The sequence below is a fragment of the Lolium perenne genome, chromosome 7, assembly GCF_019359855.2.
Source record: "Lolium perenne isolate Kyuss_39 chromosome 7, Kyuss_2.0, whole genome shotgun sequence".
Classification (NCBI taxonomy): Eukaryota; Viridiplantae; Streptophyta; class Magnoliopsida; order Poales; family Poaceae; genus Lolium; species Lolium perenne.
The window spans coordinates 35854964-35875808 of NC_067250.2; the positions used below are offsets into that span (position 1 = coordinate 35854964).

General features: G+C 44.5%; 2 protein-coding genes across 4 annotated transcripts; one reads left to right on the forward strand and one right to left on the reverse strand.

Moving 5' to 3' along the window:
- Positions 1-7100: 7100 nt before the first annotated feature.
- Positions 7101-16270, reverse strand: LOC127317822 (protein FIP1). 2 transcript variants are annotated; one of them, XM_051348412.2, is made up of 14 exons: positions 16025-16270; positions 14318-14409; positions 13984-14088; positions 13845-13894; positions 13466-13532; positions 12956-13028; positions 11663-11718; positions 9440-9536; positions 8975-9056; positions 8502-8564; positions 8291-8350; positions 7805-7897; positions 7587-7649; positions 7101-7486 (listed from the first exon to the last, which is right to left on the reverse strand). In XM_051348412.2, exons 1-14 carry the CDS (start codon positions 16069-16071, stop codon positions 7391-7393), a joined length of 1044 nt encoding a protein of 347 aa, XP_051204372.1. In that variant the 5' UTR covers positions 16072-16270; the 3' UTR covers positions 7101-7390. The 2 variants fall into 2 exon arrangements, with proteins under 2 accessions (XP_051204372.1, XP_071680629.1); XM_071824528.1 differs by having other exon boundaries at positions 13984-14092; positions 14322-14409; positions 16025-16268.
- Positions 16271-16376: 106 nt separating this feature from the next.
- On the forward strand, positions 16377-20344 carry LOC127317823 (UMP-CMP kinase 3). Of its 2 annotated transcripts, none has more exons than XM_051348414.2 (10): positions 16377-16628; positions 17780-17826; positions 18083-18137; positions 18203-18320; positions 18405-18558; positions 18669-18749; positions 18843-18950; positions 19651-19722; positions 19871-19919; positions 20051-20344. In XM_051348414.2, exons 2-9 carry the CDS (start codon positions 17782-17784, stop codon positions 19895-19897), a joined length of 660 nt encoding a protein of 219 aa, XP_051204374.1. In that variant the 5' UTR covers positions 16377-16628; positions 17780-17781; the 3' UTR covers positions 19898-19919; positions 20051-20344. The 2 variants fall into 2 exon arrangements, with proteins under 2 accessions (XP_051204374.1, XP_051204373.1); XM_051348413.2 differs by having other exon boundaries at positions 19871-19912.
- The last annotated feature ends 501 nt before the right edge of the window (positions 20345-20845 follow it).

Consider the following 20845-nt stretch of genomic DNA (forward strand, 5'->3'; position numbering starts at 1 on the left):
GGCTAAGAGTTGTTTAAAAGGTAGCACAATGAGCTAGAAGTTGTCTATGCCAGATTTAGATGAGTTCTAAATGTTGTGACGGATTCTACAAACAAAGGCAGAATATGTCATTGTTTTGACAATGCCTGAGGATGTTAAGTCAAGAGGTTCTTTGAGAACTTGGTGTAGTTCCGATAGTGTCAGAACTTTGAAGCTATATTGTGTATGACAATATTAGTGACATATTTCAGACCGCGGAATTAAGGTTCCACCAGAAGACCAAACATATTTAATGCCGACTTATTTAGAAAATGAGTGATGCGTTGAGACGCAAATGAATTGCAAAATACATACGTTTCTGAGCATGTCAGATCCGTTGACTAAAACTTCTCCCGTGAGCAAAACATGATAAAGCACCGCAAGGCCAAGGTGTTATATCTTTACAAATGTAAACTAGATTATTGACTCTAGTGCAAGTGGGAGACTGTTGGAGATATGCCCAAGAGGCAATAATAAAATGGTTATTATAATATATCTTTGTGTTTATGATAATGTTTACATACCATGCTATAATTGTATTAACCGAAACATTGTTACATGTGTGTTATGTGAACAACAAAGAGTCCCTAGTAAGCCTCTTGTATAACTAGCTTGTTGATTAATAGATGATCATGGTTTCGTGATCATGAACATTGGATATTATTAATAACAAGATTATGTCATTATATGAATGATGTAATGGACACACCCAATTAACGTAGCATAAAATCACGTCATTAAGTTATTTGCTATAAGCTTTCGATACATAGTTACCTAGTCCTTTTGACCATGAGATCATGTAAATCACTTATACCGGAAAGGTACTTTGATTACATCAAACGCCACTGCGTAAATGGGTGGTTATAAAGGTGGGATTAAGTATCCGGAAAGTATGAGTTGAGGCATATGCATCAACAATGGGATTTGTCCATCCCGATGACGGATAGATATACTCTGGGCTCTCTCGGTGGAATGTCATCTAAATAGCTTGCAAGCATATGAATGGTTCATAAGAGGCCACATACCACGGTACGAGTAAAGAGTACTTGTCAGGAGACGAGGTTGAACAAGGTATAGAGATACCGATGATCAAACCTCAGACAAGTAAAATACCGCGTGACAAAGGGAATCGGTATCGTATGTGAATGGTTCATTCGATCACTAAGTCATCGTTGAATATGTGGGAGCCATTATGGATCTCCAGATCCCGCTATTGGTTATTGGTCGGAGAGAGGTCTCAACCATGTCTACATAGTTCGCGAACCGTAGGGTGACACACTTAAGGTTTGATGTCGTTTAAGTAGATATGGAATAAGGAATGGAGTTCGAAGTTTTGTTCGGAGTCTCGGATGGGATCCAGGACATCACGAGGAGGTCCGGAATGGTCCGGAGAATAAGATTCATATATAGGAAGTCATATTCCAAGTTTGGAAATGATCCGGTGCATTTATGGCAGGTTCTAGAAGGTTCTAGAAAAGTCCGGAAGAAATCATCATGAAAAGTGGAGTCCCGGAGGGACTCCACCTTGCATGGCCAGCCAAACCCTAAGGGGTGGAGTCCCAGGTGGACTCCACCATAGGTGGCCGGCCACCCCACCTAAGGGAAAGGTGAGAGTCCCACCTTGGGTAGGACTTCCCCCTTGAGTAGGTTTCCCACCTATGTGAGGTTTTGTTGTTGGGGTCTTATTCGAAGAATTGGACTACAACTCTTGGGGATTTCCACCTATATAATGAGGAGGAGAGGGAGGGGGCAGCCACTCTTGGCCGCACCACCTAGGGCTGCCCATGGCCGGCGCCCTAGCCACCCCCTCTCCCCAAACCCTAGCCTCTCCTCCTCCACATAATACTCTCGCAGCGCATAGGCGAAGCCCTGCCGGAGTTCTCCACCACCACCGCCACCACGCCGTCGTGCTGCCGGGATTCCGAGGAGGATCTACTACTTCCGCTGCCCGCTGGAACGGGGAGAAGAACGTCGTCATCAACACCGAACGTGTGACCGAGTACGGAGGTGCTGCTCGATTGTGGCACTGTCAAGATCTTCTACGCGCTTTTGAAAGCGGCAAGTGATCGTCTACCGCAGCAACGAGAGCCTCCTCTTGTAGGCTTTGAAAATCTTCAAGGGTTAGTCTCGTTCATCCCCTCGTTGCTCCCATCTTCTAGATTGCATCTTGGCTTGGATTGCGTTCTCGCGGTAGGAAATTTTTTGTTTTCTATGCTACGAATCCCTACACACGCCTCCTCTGTCTATCCCTTCGGCTTCTTCATCGCTTGGCGCGGGACCGCTTGACGAGCTACGGCATGGGCCAGCGACGGCAGGGTTCGCGTGAATGAGAGGCAGGAGAGGGGGACAGGTGGGGTGAGAGTGGAATTCGAGGGTGAATTTTGGGGTGGGGAATGAATAGATTCCTTCGATGTTGCTTCCACGATGGACCGTGAGACCTTTTTACCGTGCCGTTCGTTGCCCCCTCCCCCCCTCGACTCCCGAGTCACGGGGCCGACACGGGAGTGCCGGTCGATTTATTGGGCCACTTTGAGCGCCGACACGGTTTGAAGAGCTCTAGTAGAAGATAATATTAGGCCTAAGCCTTCAAAAGGCCTTTGTGGGGCCTTTTAAGGGCATGTAAAATGGGGGCGCTAACAGGGGACGACAGGATCGATTTCCTGGCCGTTAGGCCTGATTCCCTGTCGATCTTGAGATTTGGCTTAGCGTCACTGCAAACTGTTGCGTCGGGCGCTCCATATTTTTCTCCATGCAAAGCGTTCTTTTAAGCGATGGAAAACGCAGAAACAAACCTTCGCTAAGCGCCTGGATTAGCAATTTTTGTTGGAGCAATAGACTCCTGTGCAGAACGATAGGATTTGATTCCTTTTTTTTTTCATTTCTAAGCGTCCATAGAAGCGTCTATGGTTGTATATGTCCTAAGCGCTTTCGGTGGGGACGATGTTCGTTGGCATGCTCTCGCTCACTCCTTAATTTAAGCAGTGAAGCACCTTTGCACCGTGCGTCGCAAAATCCCGTTGCTGAAGTAAGAGCATCTCACGCGCTAAAAATCAGCACGCTAAAGAACGTTTCCGGCGCGCTGTAAACGGATGGCGCGCGCTGGGCCGATATTTGCCTCGCCGGATGCTCCATTTTGCAGCGTGCGTTGGCGCACTAAAAAATCAACTCCGCCGGATGCTCCATTTTGCAGCGCGCGTGGCGCAAACAACAAACACACACAAGTATGCATCAAACAAGATCAAACAACCATATAAATTCACAAATAAAATGTACCATACAAATACAATAAATTGTTCACAGCAAATACAACAAGTACATGAAATTGTTCACACCAAATACGACAAGTTTAGAGACCAACATACAACAATACAACATAGTTTTGAGACAATGCAACACATAGTTTTTAAACAAATACAACAAGTATGCAACTATTGTCGTCCATTCCAATTCCACCATTCTTCCATGAGATCTTTTTGAAGCTCATCATGTGTGTCGTTGTAACGAATGGCATGGTATCAGGCAATGAACCGGGCAATCCTATGTGCGTTCCTCCTCACTTGCACGGGAACCCCCATCAACTCGTAGTGGGTATGATCCACATCTTTCCCATGATCATCCTCTATATCATGTTATGCATGATGACACAAGTGCTCATGATATACTTAAGGCATTCTGGGTCCCAAAATCTAGCCGGTCCTCTAACAATGGCAAATTGGGCTTGCAAAATCCCAAATGCTCTCTCTACATCTTTCCTAGCCTCCACTTATGCATTGTGGAATTGGGTTTGCTTCTTACCTCTTGGTTGAATAATCGGTTTCACAAATATTTGCCACCTTGGATATATGCCGTCGGCGAGGAAGTAGCCATAGTTGTACTTGTGGCCATTTGCTTCAAACTCTACCAATGTACCTTCCCGGATTGCAAGTCTTGTCATTAGTGGTGATCGTTGAAGAACATTGATGTCATTGCAAGACCCGGGCATTCCAAAAAAATGCATGCCATATCCAAGTCTCTTGGTCGGCGACCGCTTCAACGACTATGGTGGCATCCTTCTTGTACCCTTTGAATTGTCCATGCCATGCCGCTGGACAATTCTTCCAACTCCAATGCATACAATCAATGGAACCAAGCATACCAGGAAACCCCCGGTCGGCGTTGATCTCCAAAAGCCTTGCCGTGTCTTGAGCATCGGGGGCTCTCAAGTATGTGGATCCAAAGACATTGACAATTGCAACGATAAAGCGCTTCACACACAAGATAGAAGTGCTCTCTCCCATGCCAAATGATCATCAACTAGATCCACCGGTATACCATATGCCAACATACGCAAGGCAGTGGTCACCTTTTGATATGTGCTATGATCAAGTTCTCCGGTGGCATTTCTCCTTTGCTCAAAGAACCGATCATACTTGGTCACCTCCGTTGCGATGTGCTTGAACAAGTTGATACTCATCCGAAAACGTCACCGAAAATAGCTTTCGGGAAATATCGGATTCTCATTGAAATATGACCGCATCAACTTCTCATGCCCTTCAATCCTTTCTCTCTACAACTTCTGTCTACCGAACACTGATCCACCAAATTTTGGCTTCTAAATTGGGGAAATGAGGGCGGGGAGGGGGGGGGGGGGGGGGGGGATTTTCCAGCCGTTGAGTATTCGCGCGTGCGCACAGCGTTGCCGCGTGCTGTAGCCGACGCGTCACATTTGGCGCTCGGAATTGTGCCAAACGCCGCGCACCCTAAATTTTTTACAGCGCCACGCCATTTGCCGCGCTTTCTGAAGGAGCGATTCCGCATCCACGAACTGTAAATCGGCGGTTGCGCGACCTATATAGCGCGCCTGTTGAAGATGCTCTAACCACGTTGCCTATCCCGTTGCTGAGGAGGTGCGGACGAAACGAAACGATCCCTCGCTGAGGACAAACGCTCCCACAGGAAGGAGCAAACGGCCACGCTGATGCGCCGCAGGCGAAAGGAGCAGCGGTCAAACACCTGCTCGATCCCGACCGTGCCTAGCAATTGTATACATTGACCACGTCTTGACGTCAAATTCCTCCGATGATCGTCAAGCCCAGGCTCCGCGCGTGGTCCGAGAGACGCAGCTAGCGGAAGCTTCCGACGACCCGAGTTGCTACGAGCTACTAGCGCACACATATGTTGCACGTTTCCTTGGTACTCCGTACTATATTTCCTTTTATTTTCTCTTCCTTTTTAGCATTTGGTTGATTGACGACCGTCGATCGTGCTCCGTCGCAGGTCAAACACGTACGGCGGAGCTTCATTTTCTTGCCCCGACCTGGGAGCATGCATGCGACGGTTCTCTCAGACGAGACGAGTGCGTCGTCCATATATATGCACACGAATGTACGACCTTTTTATTTAATTTTTCCCAATGGTTAACCGGCCGGACAGACGGAGCGTCTTATTTTATGTATTGTGCTCCTTATTTTTTTTCGAGGATGAGTGTTCCGTATTTCTCAAGCGCCCAGCCATTGTAATGGGCAGGTATACATATTTTCACAGGCTTAGCAATACGGATAAGGGCATGGCCAACGGTACCGAGGCTGCCAAGTTACCGCTTCAATTGCTCGTGCCCTAATCCATTCTCTATTGCCACAATCCGTAGAATTATCTTTCGAGCCTTGCATTCCGTGAGCCGTGACATATCGCGACATTTATAACGATGTACCACATTTTTTTCATAGAAGGGTCATGCCTTTCTTTGCGATATGGCAGGGTGGATGTCTTTCTTCACAAATAGATCGCCCCATTTCAACCAACTTAATTTGTAAAATATGGATTCTAATAAAATTACGAATCAAGGTGTCACAATGTTGCGGCTTAATTTGTCATCATGTGGGATATACGTTGGCGCAACCGTTAATAACTTCCCTACTTCAAACAATAATAGTGGATATCGGCCACGATGAAAGCAGTTCGGTGCAGCGTGGGGTCATTATCCATGGAAGTTAACCTTTATGCATGCACAATTGCACATACAGTTCTATAAGCGAGTCTTGGTAGTGGCGGTGTTTCACCATCGTTTATTTTTCTGAAGGCATTGCATGGAAATTTGCTCAGCCCTACCTTTAGGGTGAGAAATCATGAGTCATGATCTACAGATCTAGTCTTTGACCGGATACAGTGTCACAAGGGTGTGTCTAAGTCTCAATCGACTTAGATTTCACTTATATCTCAGTCGACTGAGACTTAACTTATATCTCAGTCGAATTACATCAACGTGTTTCGATGCGGATTTAAACAAAGTACAAACAGCAGCAAACACAAGTCTTCAAGGTGAAACAAAATCCAACGATGGAGCATGTGACTGAGACATAAGCTACGTCTCAGCTAGGTGAAACTTAGCAATTCTGATTTCACAAGGGGTTGTATTTGAAAAACCTTCTCACAGCCCGTATGTTATGTGGTCGATGTTGCTGTTGGTTCCTGCCAAATTATTTTAAAGAGAAGGATTGACACCAACTCTGCCCAACCTAGGGCAACAAAGAGAATAGCTAGGCTCTAGGGACACTTGCAAGTGCACGGCTGCAGGCTGCTCCTTGTCGTCAGCACGCCTTACGCAGTGGTTTTTGACGTGGAGACGTCAATGACACAAAGGAGGATGTCGGCAAAAGAGATCCAATTCTGTGGTGGATAATTATACTGATCTCCAATTGTTGTTGACCGCTGCAACACTTATCGCGTCCTCTCTGGTTGCAAACATATACTGTATGTCGGAAATCTCGAAAAGCATCCGAGATCTATTGCTTGTCCCGTCGTACTTTCACGGTTGGATTTTGGCCGACGAGATAGCTCAGGATGGGTTTTGGCCGAGGAGACAGCTACCGCCCGCCTACCTGTCTGACTCACTGACTTTCGCGCGCAATGTCCCCTTGTGCAGCTAGCTTTAGCAGTGCTGCCTCCTGCGGCATCGCTCATGCACGCCGTCGCAGAACTGCCTAACCTACAGTGTCTCTTCTGTGACTCAGGCAGTCGGCGAGAAGACCCTGTTCAAATTCTTGCATTATTACTCATATCCAACTTTTTGTTGGCGCATAGATGTTTACATATGTTGCCATAGGTAACAGCAAGCAAACAGATCGTAGATTCCATCAAACCAGCAACCTTCTACCATTCTCAGTCTTTTAAGTTCCCCTTCCCCTTAATCCCGTACACATTCGCAAGTATAGCTGATCCTTATGTTGTCTCTTACATCAATGTACAACCGTTACTGATCTCTCATATCGGAGAGCTCCAGCCCTACGGACACACACGTCGCGGCAGAGTTCACCTAATTACATTTCCTGTCAATCAGGTTTACATAGTTACAGCATCATAAGGTTTTGTTTGCTAGAGAGCAAACTGGGGAATATCAGTCCTTTTCTCCTTGGTTGGTTGGCCTCTGTTTTGCGTGCTTCTTCTGCAGTTCGATGTTCGACACCCTCTCGGCCTCAAGAGCTCGCTCCAGCTGTTAATTGCACATGTAGTAAAGAACACTGAGATGATGCTACGGGGAATTAATTCTTCTGCTAAAGAGCAGTACTACTACTAGGTTCTATGACTGTTACCTTTGCTGCTCGAGCACTCCATTCACCAAGAATTGCTCTCAGTCTCTCATTTTCTTCGACATACTGCATTTTATAATGTTCACCATCAAACAACGATTTTTTGCTACTCCTAAAACAAGTATATCTTTGCCATAACCAACTTGGATCGTGCTAGTTCGCTACTGCAAAATATGCACACAGAAACACACAAAACTGAACAGTTCTGTTACTGAACATACTTGATTGTTGTTCGAACGGATATGCTGGATCTCCGAGTCCTTTTCAGCAATCAAACCACGAGCAACATGAAGCTCTGAATGTACTTGATTCATCTACATGTGAAGCAAAGTATTAATCCGTGATGTATTATTTACAGAAAAAGCATGATCAATGACTGAAGCTTGTTAGCTTGAGTATTATTGTTTGTGTAACCCTAGTTGTCCAAGTGGATGCCACAGTAACATTTCGAGAATAAGCAGCAGCACAAAGAGCACATATTGAGCTTTTTTTAAGTTTAATTCCTATGCATATGTAGGAAATAAGTGACAGTTTTCACAATTGACCACCAGCCTCGTCATTCACTTAACTTAATTCATAATTGATTGCTACGTCACAGTTGAGAAATAAGAGACGTAGAGAAGGTAATAAAGAACACACCATGCATTTGTGGTGTGTATTGATGTCATTTGTGCCGTATGCAATATCTGGCTGACTAAAAGTAATACCTCTGCAGACAATGCTCGAAGTTCTTGATCACGAGAAGCTAATAGGTGAGCAAGATCAACCTGAAGAATTACAAGGAGAAAATGTAAACATAGTTAATCAACGTTAAGCAGGTTGATCTAAACAATATCACCATTAAACAGTTTTTACTCTGAAACCTATGGGCACTCAGACGGTCGGAAGGGATAGTTTAGTGGCAGAATTAATTTGTACCTGAGGAGTGCTTGCAGAAACAGTTCTATGGTACTTGCTTAAGCATTCTTGCAACCTAAGAACCTGATAGAAAAAAATCATTAACCAAACTCAATATTGTGCTAATAGCTTGGTTTCAAGCTAAAACGCACTCTTAGTGCTGAAATACATTAACTATTCTACTATTTGGCTGCACTACATACAAAACAGAGGTGCAGGTGCAAATGTCAAGACTTATTGTAACACATGCCCTTAGGTACTTCCTGCACCAATTCCTTGTGTTCAGCCAGCATCCACAAAAGGAGAGATGATAACAAATAAGTAATAGGCTTCTGCTGTCCTATTGTAAGAACAGCAGTTGAAAACCTTTTCCTTTCATAATGTTATCATATCCTACTACTATTCTGTCACATAACATAACTGAGAAAAATAAACATTTCCAGTAAATGAAGTTATTTGATAAATATATGCACACTTTTTTATATTTCAAGTACCTCTTCACTCAGGTAGTGAATATTGTCCCTCTGGTACTGGAGCAATGCCATTTGTTGATCAGAAAGGCGAGTATCATAGTACCTGCAAAATGCTATTTTACCAATCCATAGTAGAGCTCAAATGACAGGAATGTTAATTGATTTCATGGAGAAAGTTCACAGATGGTTATAAGTTTTCGAAGTGGCATTACTTTCTAAGTGTTGGAAATCACAAATCATATCTGCAATGCCTCTTCTCTATGAGACTATGCCCTACAATATTTTAACAGCAACCACCTGCGCTTAGTTGCTTAAGGCGGCACTGGGTGCAAGAACAAACAATTGTACATGCAAATACAGCAATCACAACCACAGCTAGTTTTTACCATGAAACTATACACCAAAAAGAAAGAATACAATTGTAAGGAAAATCATGTTAAGCCCATGTGACATATTTTCATCAATAAATACAAGATTATACTGTACCTCGGCTCTTCAAATGAACTAGATGGTCGCAGTGCAGAATAAAGTGGTTGTAGAATATCAGGCTGCTCATTCAGAGAGTTGTATTTATGGATGCGCCCTGCACATTAAATTTAGAAGTTACAGACATAATGTCATCTTATGGGAAAAGAAACTGTATCAAGGGCACCAACAGAATGGTATCTATTTCAGAAAATTATTGGATGCTATCAAATGGAACTGTTACTCTTACAATGTTTAGGAGGTCAGGACATTATGACTAACGAATAAATGTTGCGAATTTCCATGTAATAGAAGATTAAGGAAAAGTCACCAGCAATTATACGAAGTCAAGCTAACAAAGTTACTCTATAGAGAGCAGTAATTTATAATGGTTACCATGTACTCAGAAATAAATTAGACAAACTACACAAAAATGTTTTACTTAAAACATTTTTCTTTAGCGATTTCTATGTAAAAAGAAGTTCTTTAAATGCACCTCTTTTTTCGCGAAAACGCAAAAGGTTTGCGTTTCGATTCATTGATAGAAAGGAAGTTTACATTACAAGCCTAAGAAAAGGCCGAACACCCACAGCACACACCCGACACTCAAACTAGACTACGACAAAAAGGCCGAAATCCGTCGAGTGCTCCTCCGGGACACTACAGAGTGAGCTCCTCCGCAAGACAGAACCCTTGCCGATGAAAGTCGCAGTGCTCGCGCATCGTCGAAATTACCAAGAACCTGCCAGCTGCAGCCAAGGCGCGTACCACCTGAATCCCGCGAGCCCACCACGGCTCAGCTGGGAGCAATTGCTGCTCCGGCCTCGACCCAAATCCGAGGAACGCCGTCGGCGCAGCGGCTAGCTCCCGGCAACCTTGACAGACGTGCAAGCGTGCAGTCTTCAGCAGCCCGCCAACAAACACCGAGGCCAGCCCACCACTGCTCATCCAGAGGCATGCTCGCGCTGATCGAGGAAGATCCTCATCGCGCAAGCCACCGCGATACTACTCGAGAGGCTAGCGCGCTACCTGCATCGCAAGACACCTCCCATGTGGTCAGCGCTAAGATCCACGAGGAAGACGTACGGCCCGAACTCAAGTTCCCAAGACGACGCCTCCAAGGAGGGTACGACGTCCAAGACGCCGTCGTCGCCCGATTTGGCTAGCCAAATCTGAGGTTTTCACCCGAAACATGAGACCCTAGGCAAGGGAGGTGCCGGAACTCCTCGGTGACGCCACAAGAGGAAAACGGCGCCCTCAGGCGTCGCCGTCACCGGCCCCGAAAGGCAGGGCTTTCGCCAGAGCATGGTTCCTCACCACTGCAGGCGCTATCATCCTTCGCCAAGACCTCCTGCGCTGACCCTTTTCTCTCAAAGCGCTAGCCTTGGCAGCGCAACCCACCGGCAGCACGTCCAGCGCGCCAGGTCGGGTGCAGCCATGCCCACAAAGGGACAGGCTCGAGAGGGGCACTGCGAGCCGCAAGCGGCAGTGCCACCATGGGGTGGGTCGCTGCGGACCGCACACATCCACCTCGTAGAGCATCGCCGGCCACCCACATCGTCCACCTTGTCACCCGCCGCGCGGCGCCACGAGCCGCCACGCCAAGATGGCGTAGGGTTCCGCCCAACCCGGCCGAGCAAAGAAGACATGCGCTCGGAGCCGAGAAGGACGGACAAGGAGGAGGTGCTCGGCCGCACCTGTGCGCCGGAGGGCGGGACGGCCGGGGCCCGCCAAACCCAGATCGGGCCCAAAGGGCCCAGATCCGAGCCAAGCCCGCGCCGCCATGATGCCAACTCCGGCCGCCAAGACAACTGCCGCCGCCAGCTGCCGTCGCCGTTTCCCAGCGCCGTCGCTGCCATCCTCAGCCGTCGCCGTCGGCCACCCCTGCCGCCGCCCGCCGCCGGACTTGGTGGCCGCCCGAGGGCAGCCGCCGCTCCAAAGACGGGGTCGCCGCCACGCCACGAAGCTTCCACGCCGCCGCTGAGGCAGCCGCGCCGCCGCGCCCTCGTCGAGCGCGCCGCCCTCACCGGCCGCGTCGGCCCGCGCCAAGGCTTCCGCGCGAGGGGGAGAGGAATCCCCGCCGCTGCCAGCGCCCGGGCTTTGCCCAGCGACGCCCTCCGGCGGCGGCGAGGGGAGGGAGGAGCAGGGGGAGGGGCCTGGGCCGGTGGCGGCTAGGGTTCCCTCCCGTCGCCCACGGGAGCGACGAGGGGGAACGAGCCGGGCGTGTTTAGATTCTTAACTCACCTATGTATAAGCTCATGAAGCTTCCAGCGCATACCACTTCAATCACCAGAGCAATCCTGCATGATTGGAAAGTAATAGCATTAGAAACCAAATAGGAGTGCTTTGTTTCTCTTTGATACCAAAGTAGAATAGCCTCATCAGCCTGCTAAATAAGAAACAAATTTAGTACATCCACACTGAATTTGCATCAAACATTAACAAAGTGTTCATATGTCACCATCTCAGTGGCGGCGCTACAGGTGGGCCACACTGGTCCGTGGCCCACTCTTTTCCGCGAGCTTTCCCCTTTGTTTTGTTATAAATGTAGCCCATTGTAAATAACCTACAAATGGCCCACTAAGTGATGGTTTATAACCATCACCCCTTAGCGATGGTTTCCCATTAATGGGCCCGGCCCATTAGTTTGGTTGTTTCAAAATTTCCCAAATTCGAAATTTCTTTAGATTTGAAATTTGCTCAGAATTGAAATTTTCTCATATTCGAAAATTGCTTAGATTTCAAATTTGCCCAGATTCGAAATTTGCTTAGATTTAAAAATTGCCCAGATTCGAAATTTGCTCAGATTTGAAATTTGCTCAGATTAAAAATTCGCTTACTTTGAAATTTGTTAGAATTTGAAATTTGCTTAACTTTAAAATTTGCTCCACTTTAAAAAAAATTAAAAAAGAAAAAAAAAGAAAAAAGAAAAAATTGAAGAAAATTTGAAAGAAAACCGAAACCCAAGAAAAACCAAAAAAAAAATCAACAAAAACCATAAAAAAACCCGAGGCCTACTGGTTCCCTGCCTGTTGATGGGCCGCGGCCCAAACTCACCCCGTTAGCTGAACCACGCGGGCGATGGTTTGTACCCATCACCCACGGGTGATGAATAGGATTTCCCTGGTTGACCAGCCCACCTTATTTACTGTCATGCTCCGCCACCACCATGTACCATAAGATATAGAACGCTACTTAGCTTTGAGGTTGTTCAGGTAATGTATGAGATTTAACAAAAAAGATGGCACAAGGTGGTAATGTATATTGCTTGCCCACCTGGCCATTTGAGAAAACTACAAAGCAAACAAATGTTAGTGCGTATACAACTCGCTTCATTCATAGAATCAATGTAGGTAGGTACTAAACCTCCTACTAAAATGAACACAAACTATGCCATGGGATTCCTTTCATTGTAATCGTAAAGATGCCAATAATGCTTTCCTTTACAGAACACAGAAACCCGATTATCTTAATCATGTTTGCTTATGAAAAGGGAAACAACTTAAGGAAAGATTGTATACAGCTGAAGAATTGTACCTGAGCAAAACTGAAATTGATAATATTTTTAATTCAGGCTGCCAAACTAAAATTAAGAGCATCACGGCAGTACCTGCAACCACACTTTTAGGATAGTCGTCATTATGACAACATAAAAATAACAAATCTATTCTCTTTACCTAAACTAATTAATGTGCAAAGTTCAACCGAAAATAAATTCCAATATTGGTATTTTGGGATATCAACTACTATTAACATGAACTGATCTAAAAAACACTAAATCAACAGACGTAAAAAGAAAACAGTCTTACCAAGTAGACATGTTGTATCTCTGCTATAATGTCCAGAAAGGCAGAGATACAATACAACAATACCAATATAACCATCACAAAAAGCAAGAACCAAATCTAGATAGCATGGATTTGGTTAGCTAATACTTACCACATGCTATAGTGGCAAATGGAGCACTAGCAATGTGCTTAAAAGCTAGAAACAAATAAAAGATGCTGGCATTGGAACATAGCATGGATTTGGTTAGCTAATACTTACCACATGCAATAGTGGCAAATGGAATACTAGCAATATGCTTCAGTTTCTGACTTAAATCATAATATCCCTGCATTTACAAGAGAAATTTGGTTAGTGTATCAGCAATTATGGTGCTTCAGCACTGTATCAGCAACTACATTTTTACAGAGCTAACATGTTCACAATTAACGAACGGTAGAGACAAAACATGCTGAAGTGACCCCAGTCAAGGAAAACTCTACATAGCAGTGAATGGCTGATAGCTATGCATTGATGGTTGATGGACTTTTTGTCTAAAATATTATACATTATCCGCATACCCAAGTGTCAATGAAGTGGGTAAATCGTTTATTTGTGCCGACTGTGGAAATAGAATTCATTTCTGTTCCTCGTGTAGTACCTGTAATCGCACCTTTTTGACCTGATGAACCCAATACTGTTGGAATATGCCTGCAGCAAATTCCTGTTAGCAGTAACTCCATACGAAGGATATAAAAGTGACAACCTAGTAGCATCTAACCAATAAATTCAACATGAACCTGTGACAATTAGAAGGAGAACATTGCAGCTGCATAGCAACGGAAGGATGATGTCTGGTATAAGGACAAATATCCATGGAGCTGCTATCGCAAGACCAGCATAACCTGTCTACAGAAGAGGAATGAATCACAACTATCAGAAACTGCAAAAAAGAAAGAAAAAAAAGTAACACTACTATCGAAGGGATCAAGGCGACTAGCAGATATAAGATACATATATTTTCGTGGATAAATTCAAGTAAATTGTTTCTGAAGTAACCTTTCTAGCATAATTAAAAAAAATAACATGGTCCATCACTATGAAAAAAACAAAGGAGAGCCAGCAAATATTCACTTGCCAATAAGATACAGTACAGAGTGCCACCAACTACACTTCGAGACTGCCGCTGACCAGACAGAGGGGCTTCATGTACTATGTCAACAAATCTGGATGAGAGGTTGGGAATAAAAAAGAAAATCAGATTGCTAAAATAGATCAGCATAACATATAGAGGAATTAAATCCCTATTATATTTCTATTTCACAACTTCTGATGTTATTCTTCCAAAAGCTAGGCATCCCTGATCAAGCACCAAAAAAGAACAACAAATCAAGCGAAACTCTAATGATAAAGACGAGCTTGTATACCAGATGATCACATGAAACATTATCATTGCTTTACAAAATAGTGATACACCGAAACGTACAGAAATATGCTTAACATCACCAAAAGGGAGAACAATAAATCAGAGCAGAAATACGACCATAGCAGAGCCTGTGAATTTTTATAATTATCAAAAGTCACCACTAAACCATACCTCCCAAACTTAAGTGTAGCAGGCCACCTTATTGTTAGATTTAGATAAGATAACATTGGAAAATCATGAACCTCGATAAAGTTTGAATTGCATGCGCCCACACCACATACCTCCCAAACTTAAGGGGGGTGCACTAGTCCAAAGCTATCAAAATGTAACATCATCGAAGGGGCTACTAACTCACAATGTCAGGCCGATACTGGATCCTCCTGACTACTCAACCAAATTCACACAAGGTTTCTCAAACAGTGTGCTGAACATGGAGCAGAAGCAGGTTCCACCCTTGAAGACGTGCGCCACCAGATGAGGGAGCGTGCGTCTATCTAATAGCTTCTTTTGCTTCTGGCCAAGCTAAATAAAAAAGAACAAGGGCAGGTGCTCCTTTTGCTCTGGAGAGCTTGGTCTTTGAGAGATGATATTATCCATGAAAATGGTACGGCTACTATAAAACATTCTATTGATTTCCTTAAATCTTATGCCGTAGAAATCTCCTTGGACCAGGTGCCTTGTTGCTCTCCTCCTGACAAAGGAAAAATGGTTCTTCATCCAGATCAGGGGCCTGTGCATGTGGGTTCTGTCAACAGCTCTATTGCCTGGACTAAACCAATTTCTGGGTGTGTCAAGGTTAATGTTGATGCTTCGTTTGCGCAACCTGGTAACCAAGCTAGCCTGGGTGTGATTGCTATGGATGAACATGGGAATGTGTGTTTCTCTGCTGCCAGAGTGTTGCCAAATTGCTCTTCTGCTAGAGAAGCGGAGCTGGAAGCGATCAAGGATGGTCTCTCGCTGGCGGCCACTTGGGCCCAGGGGCAGATTATTTGTGAAACTGACTGCCTTGTCGCTGCTTCGGCTATTAACAAACCTGGACGGGTTTTATCACAGCTCTGCCATATTATCAATGATATCAAAGATGTGTTAGCATCTGGTCTTTGCTCTTGGGTTGTTCATATCAACAGAACTTGTAATCATGTTGCTGATAGTTTGGCTAGTAATGCTAGAGTTAGTAACTCTGTAGGTTTCTGGTTGGGGGCTGTCCCAACGGATATGGAACCCCTCCTAGAGGAGGATTGTAATGTGTTAATGGATCTATAAAGCTACTTCTATAAGCAAAAAAAAAAAAAAAAAAAAAAAAACCACGGCAGGGCACCGGCCGTATCTCAGAACTCATATCAAATGCTACTGCCAGAAGCAAACATTCAGAGAGCGGGGCTTGTTCCAGTAGAGCAAGCATCGCGGTAACTCACAGTGCGTCCTCGTCGGGTGCGGCTGCGCCACGCCGCTCGGGTGCCATCCCCTCCGCCGCCGACGCTGCGGCCGGAGCCAAAGCCTTCAACGTGGCGCCTCCCCCATCTACTCAGAAGTCAGATCGGAAAGGCGACGGCCGAGATCAGCAGCCAGTGCGTAGTGTTTCTGCGGTGAGGGGGGTAGAGGCCAGCGCCGCCGAGGGACACTTTTGAGGCCAGCGCCGCCGTGGGTCATACAGCCACGGCGAAGCTGTCCATGCCGGATTCCTTCGTCTCCGATCCATCCGTCTGATTTTAATCCAACGGCCAAGAAACGGTCCGCCGAGACCACCTGGCTGGCCATAACTGGCTCGAGAGCGGACACGTTTTTCAGTCGAACTCCTTTCCGATTTCCTTCCGCCGCCGCCACCGCCACCGGCGACCTCGTCGGCTCCTCTCCGCTCGCCGCCGCCGGACGGCAAGGTGTTGCTCTTCGGCGACGCTTTCCGCGGCCTGCGTGCCGCTCTTGCCGGTTGGACCAGGCGTCGCGGCCTGCCCATCTCGGCGCCGCGCCTCCCTCCCCGTGCTCCTCTAGCCTTCCCCGGCGGCCAGCTCCAGAAGCAGGGTGCGTGTTTCTCGAACCTCTTCTCTCTCTGATGCACTTAGCATTCCCGATCTGATTGTTCGAGTCTATAGAGTGGAAGCGATAGATCAAACTGAACTCCGTCCAGTTAATTTTCTGTATGATGCGATTCATAGAAGTTGTAACCTGTTCATTCGTTCTATCTAACTGGAAAAGGTTTCCCAAATTAGTGGAATACTCAAAGGAGACATAGTAGTTTGCTGGTTTGGTTCGCTGTTACCGAAATCTGTTAGAGCGATCCCTTGCATTGGGTCAGAGTTAGTCGGATAGCTGTGGAGTTTGGGGATTTGGACCTGGCCAGGAAATAGCAAGCAATATAGGAGTTGCGAACCATTAGCAGAATCTAGGAGAAATTGCAAGTCATGTTTGCTGCATTGTGACTTGTGTCCGCCAATTTGTTGCATATAGCAGCAATAGAGTATTTGGAGTGAGGTGACACATAGGGTTTGTATATGTAATGTTGAACATAAGTGGGGATGAGTGGATTTATACACAGCAGTGATTGTGTGTGTATAAATGATATTTTGTGTGTGTTCTAATACATGACTCCGCATGGAACTTCCCTGTCTGAAATGTTGATAGCTGAATGTCATGCATGTTTTATAAGTAGAAGTATGCATTAAAAAAAACAAGGGGAAGATAGTGTGGAAAGAGAATAGCTGTAGGCAGCAGGCATGGTGTAAAAGATAGCATGGTTTGCCTCTATGTTACTGTAGCTGAAGGGAAGTTGTTGCTTAATTTGCTTAGTATTTAAATCTTACAAGCATGGAAATAAAACAAAATGCAAGTATGAATTACATTGTCTCTTGCGCTGAACTGCCAATTTAGGGCATAGTGGAGTCTTGACGTTTCCCTCTTTTCTGCTGAGTATGTGAAATGTTTTAATCCTAGGCCCCCCCCCCCCCCCCCGTGCATGTTTCTACCAATGGATACACAATGTTTCATGCTTTGAGATCCGTGCTACTGATTTCATCAAGTTTTAGAATTGTAAAACAAAATGGTATGTAACGACACCTAATGTTTTCGTGCATGGGAGGTCCCGTGCATGGAACAAACTCCACTCTCTTGCAAAGTTTATTCTTCCATTGCAAAATTGCCAATTTACAAGCATTTTTGGTTGAAAAAACTTGCAGCTATGAGCACGGCGGTGGATGCTTCAGTGGCTGTTACCGAGCAGGAGGTAATTTTTTATATTAGGTTGCGAACTTGCAGTTCTTACCAGATTATTCATGAGACAATATTTATCTGTGTACCCCATTGCTTTGTAATTTAAAACTGGACGTGGCACTTAAGTTACACATGCTCTTTAATCTGTTAGACATGTACCCTCAATGTTCGTTCAGTTTTGTTTCCATTTCAGTGTTACCAATTTTAGTTATGCATCCGGGATTAAATCTTCCCATCAATTTTTATGTATTTGGTTGTTCCTATTGCAGGATGTTACGGAAAACATCTTGGGTGGCAAGAAAGTTGCAGTTGTATTTGTTCTAGGTAAATTTCATATTCTAAAGTGAATGCTGTCAATTCATGGTTTCTCATTTTATGCAATTCCATAGGTGGTCCTGGAAGTGGGAAAGGAACACAATGTAGCAATATTGTGGAGCATTTTGGGTTTACACATCTTAGCGCAGGAGAACTGTTACGCACAGAAATCAAGTCTGGTTCTGAGAATGGGTAACAAATCCACTCCAGACTAGACGCTATATTCCTTATTTAATTACGAAGCTTATGTGGCTTTTTTCCCCTTCATTTTTACAGAGTCATGATTGACAACATAATAAATGAAGGAAAAATTGTTCCATCCGAGATAACCATAAAGCTTTTGCAAGAAGCTATGATAAAAAGTGAAAATGACAAGTTTCTCATTGATGGATTTCCAAGGAATGAAGAAAACCGTGCTGCGTTTGATAATGTTGTAATCTCACTTTGTTTTGCATTTTAAAATTATTCTGGCAATCTGGCAGTTTCCTTTTGTGTTTTAAAAGCAAAAAACAAAACCTTAGTTATTTTGCATTGCTCCAGATCAAAATATCACCTGAGTTTGTGCTATTCTTTGACTGTTCGGAGGAAGAAATGGGAAGGCGTCTTCTGGGCCGTAATCAGGTGGACTTTTATCTCTTATGTTTATTTGCTGGATCGTATGTGACACGATCTCTTCATTTTCTAACATTGTTTTGTTTTCTTGATCAACTGCAGGGAAGAGCTGATGACAACATTGAGACTATCAGGAAAAGATTCAGCGTTTTTGTCGAATCCAGTTTGCCTGTAATTCAGTATTATGACTCAAAGGGCATGGTTAAGAAGGTATATCCATTTTTATGCAAAAGGATGCACCTCACATACAGACTTGTCATGATTTAAGATAATCACACATTAGCTTCAAGACTACCAGGATTAGTTTCTGAATTTTTATAGAATCCTGCTTACCTGTAGTTGAGTTACACATGCTCTTGTGTCAGAGTCTAATTGAATTCAGATGACACCTGGAGTATCAATACTAATAGTGGAGAAGTATGCATCAAGAAATCAAGGGAAGATAGTGTGAAAAGGGAATAGCTGTAGGCAGCAGGCATGGTGTAAAAGATAACATTTTAAATTAAGAGCCACGCTGTAGCATCTTAAGTATATGTGTGTTAGAGTCTAATTAAATTCAGATGACACCTGGAGTATCAATAATAAACTCATATGAATGGAAACATGATGGAAACAAGCATTGCATAGAATACTCTGAGCTTATTAGGCACTTCAGAAAATCGGTGCCACACAACAGAATATATTCTCAGATGGGACATTAGTGTTTTGGAATAAATATCTCATCTTTGAGTAGAGGGCATATATAGTAGCGAACTAATAGCTGGATTTATGCATTTTGATAGATTGGCGTTTTCAGTGTCTTTGGTAATGACAGTATTTTGTGTGTGCGCGCACTTCCGTTAGAGATTGGTCAATGCTTTATCTATGTATGTACATTGATCATCTGTTGGCTAATCCACTGTTTAATCAGATTAATTCTGCAAAACCAATCGCTGAGGTGTTTGAAGATGTCAAAACCGTTTTTCAGCCGTATGGCCCAAAGGTGAGAACTTACAAGTTCGCTAGAAAATTTCTTAGGTTCACTAATCACATGTAACATACTATTATTTTGTTGTCGTGTATGAAATACAATTACCATCGTTCACAAATTTTTTTTTCCAAATGGTAATAGTATGTTCTTCCTCAATCAGGTCACACAGATGCCCTCGCGCGAATAAATGATGAAAGTTCAGGTAAACGGTATGAGCTCTCTTAATTGTGGTTTTTTTCTTCTCTATTAGAAGTCATGAAATGCCATCAGCTACGCCCTAACAATCAGAGCTGACATTGTCTTACTTGGCCTCATGTGCATTCTTTACATGTGTTTTCAGGTGTCCCTGAAAGTATTGGAGCTCATGGCAAGTTACCCTGCCAGCATGCCCACCAGATAATTCATCCATCATCTGATTATAAGTAGAGCTGATCCTTGTTAGTAAGTACTAATAGAGACGAACTGGAGCACATATCAGTTTACCTGTGTGCCCATCTATTTTAAGGAAAGAATAACAGGCCAGGAACCATTCAGCCACTTCATATCGTTTCTGATTCACTATCAACTGGTACCGCATTATGTGTTTTTCTTCAAACTCTTTATAGCCTAAGTTATCCACTGATGATATCACAAATCTGGGTGCCTGCCCAATTCCCGTCCGAGGAGAACGAAATACAGCCCTACCAATGCAAGTGGATGGCTAGGTACGGCATCCAGAGATCCTTGGTGCTGACCGTCTGAATTTCTGTTTGTTGCTGCTGGAGTGAAGAATTTTTCTTGCCAGTTTCCTTTGTTTGTAGAGTGTCTGCTCTTTTAAAGTTTCTGTGTTAGGCTGAAATTAATACCTGCTGAAAGGCTCTGCTAATCTGTCTGATCACAGTAGAGACCTCGTGATAATTTCAAAGAGCGCTATGCAGATGTATCGGTAGACCCGTAGATGATAGCCCCGTAGATGATGGCGTTGTAGTCCGTCCCTAGAGACTGACAAACAGGATGTGATGTTGTGACACATACAAAATTCATAAGCCTCACCCAGCTGTCCCTTGAGATCGGAAACAACAATGTGTATATTCTGAAAAAAAAGGACCAATGTGAATATTCTGAAATAGGATCTGACACATCTCAGTTCCCCATG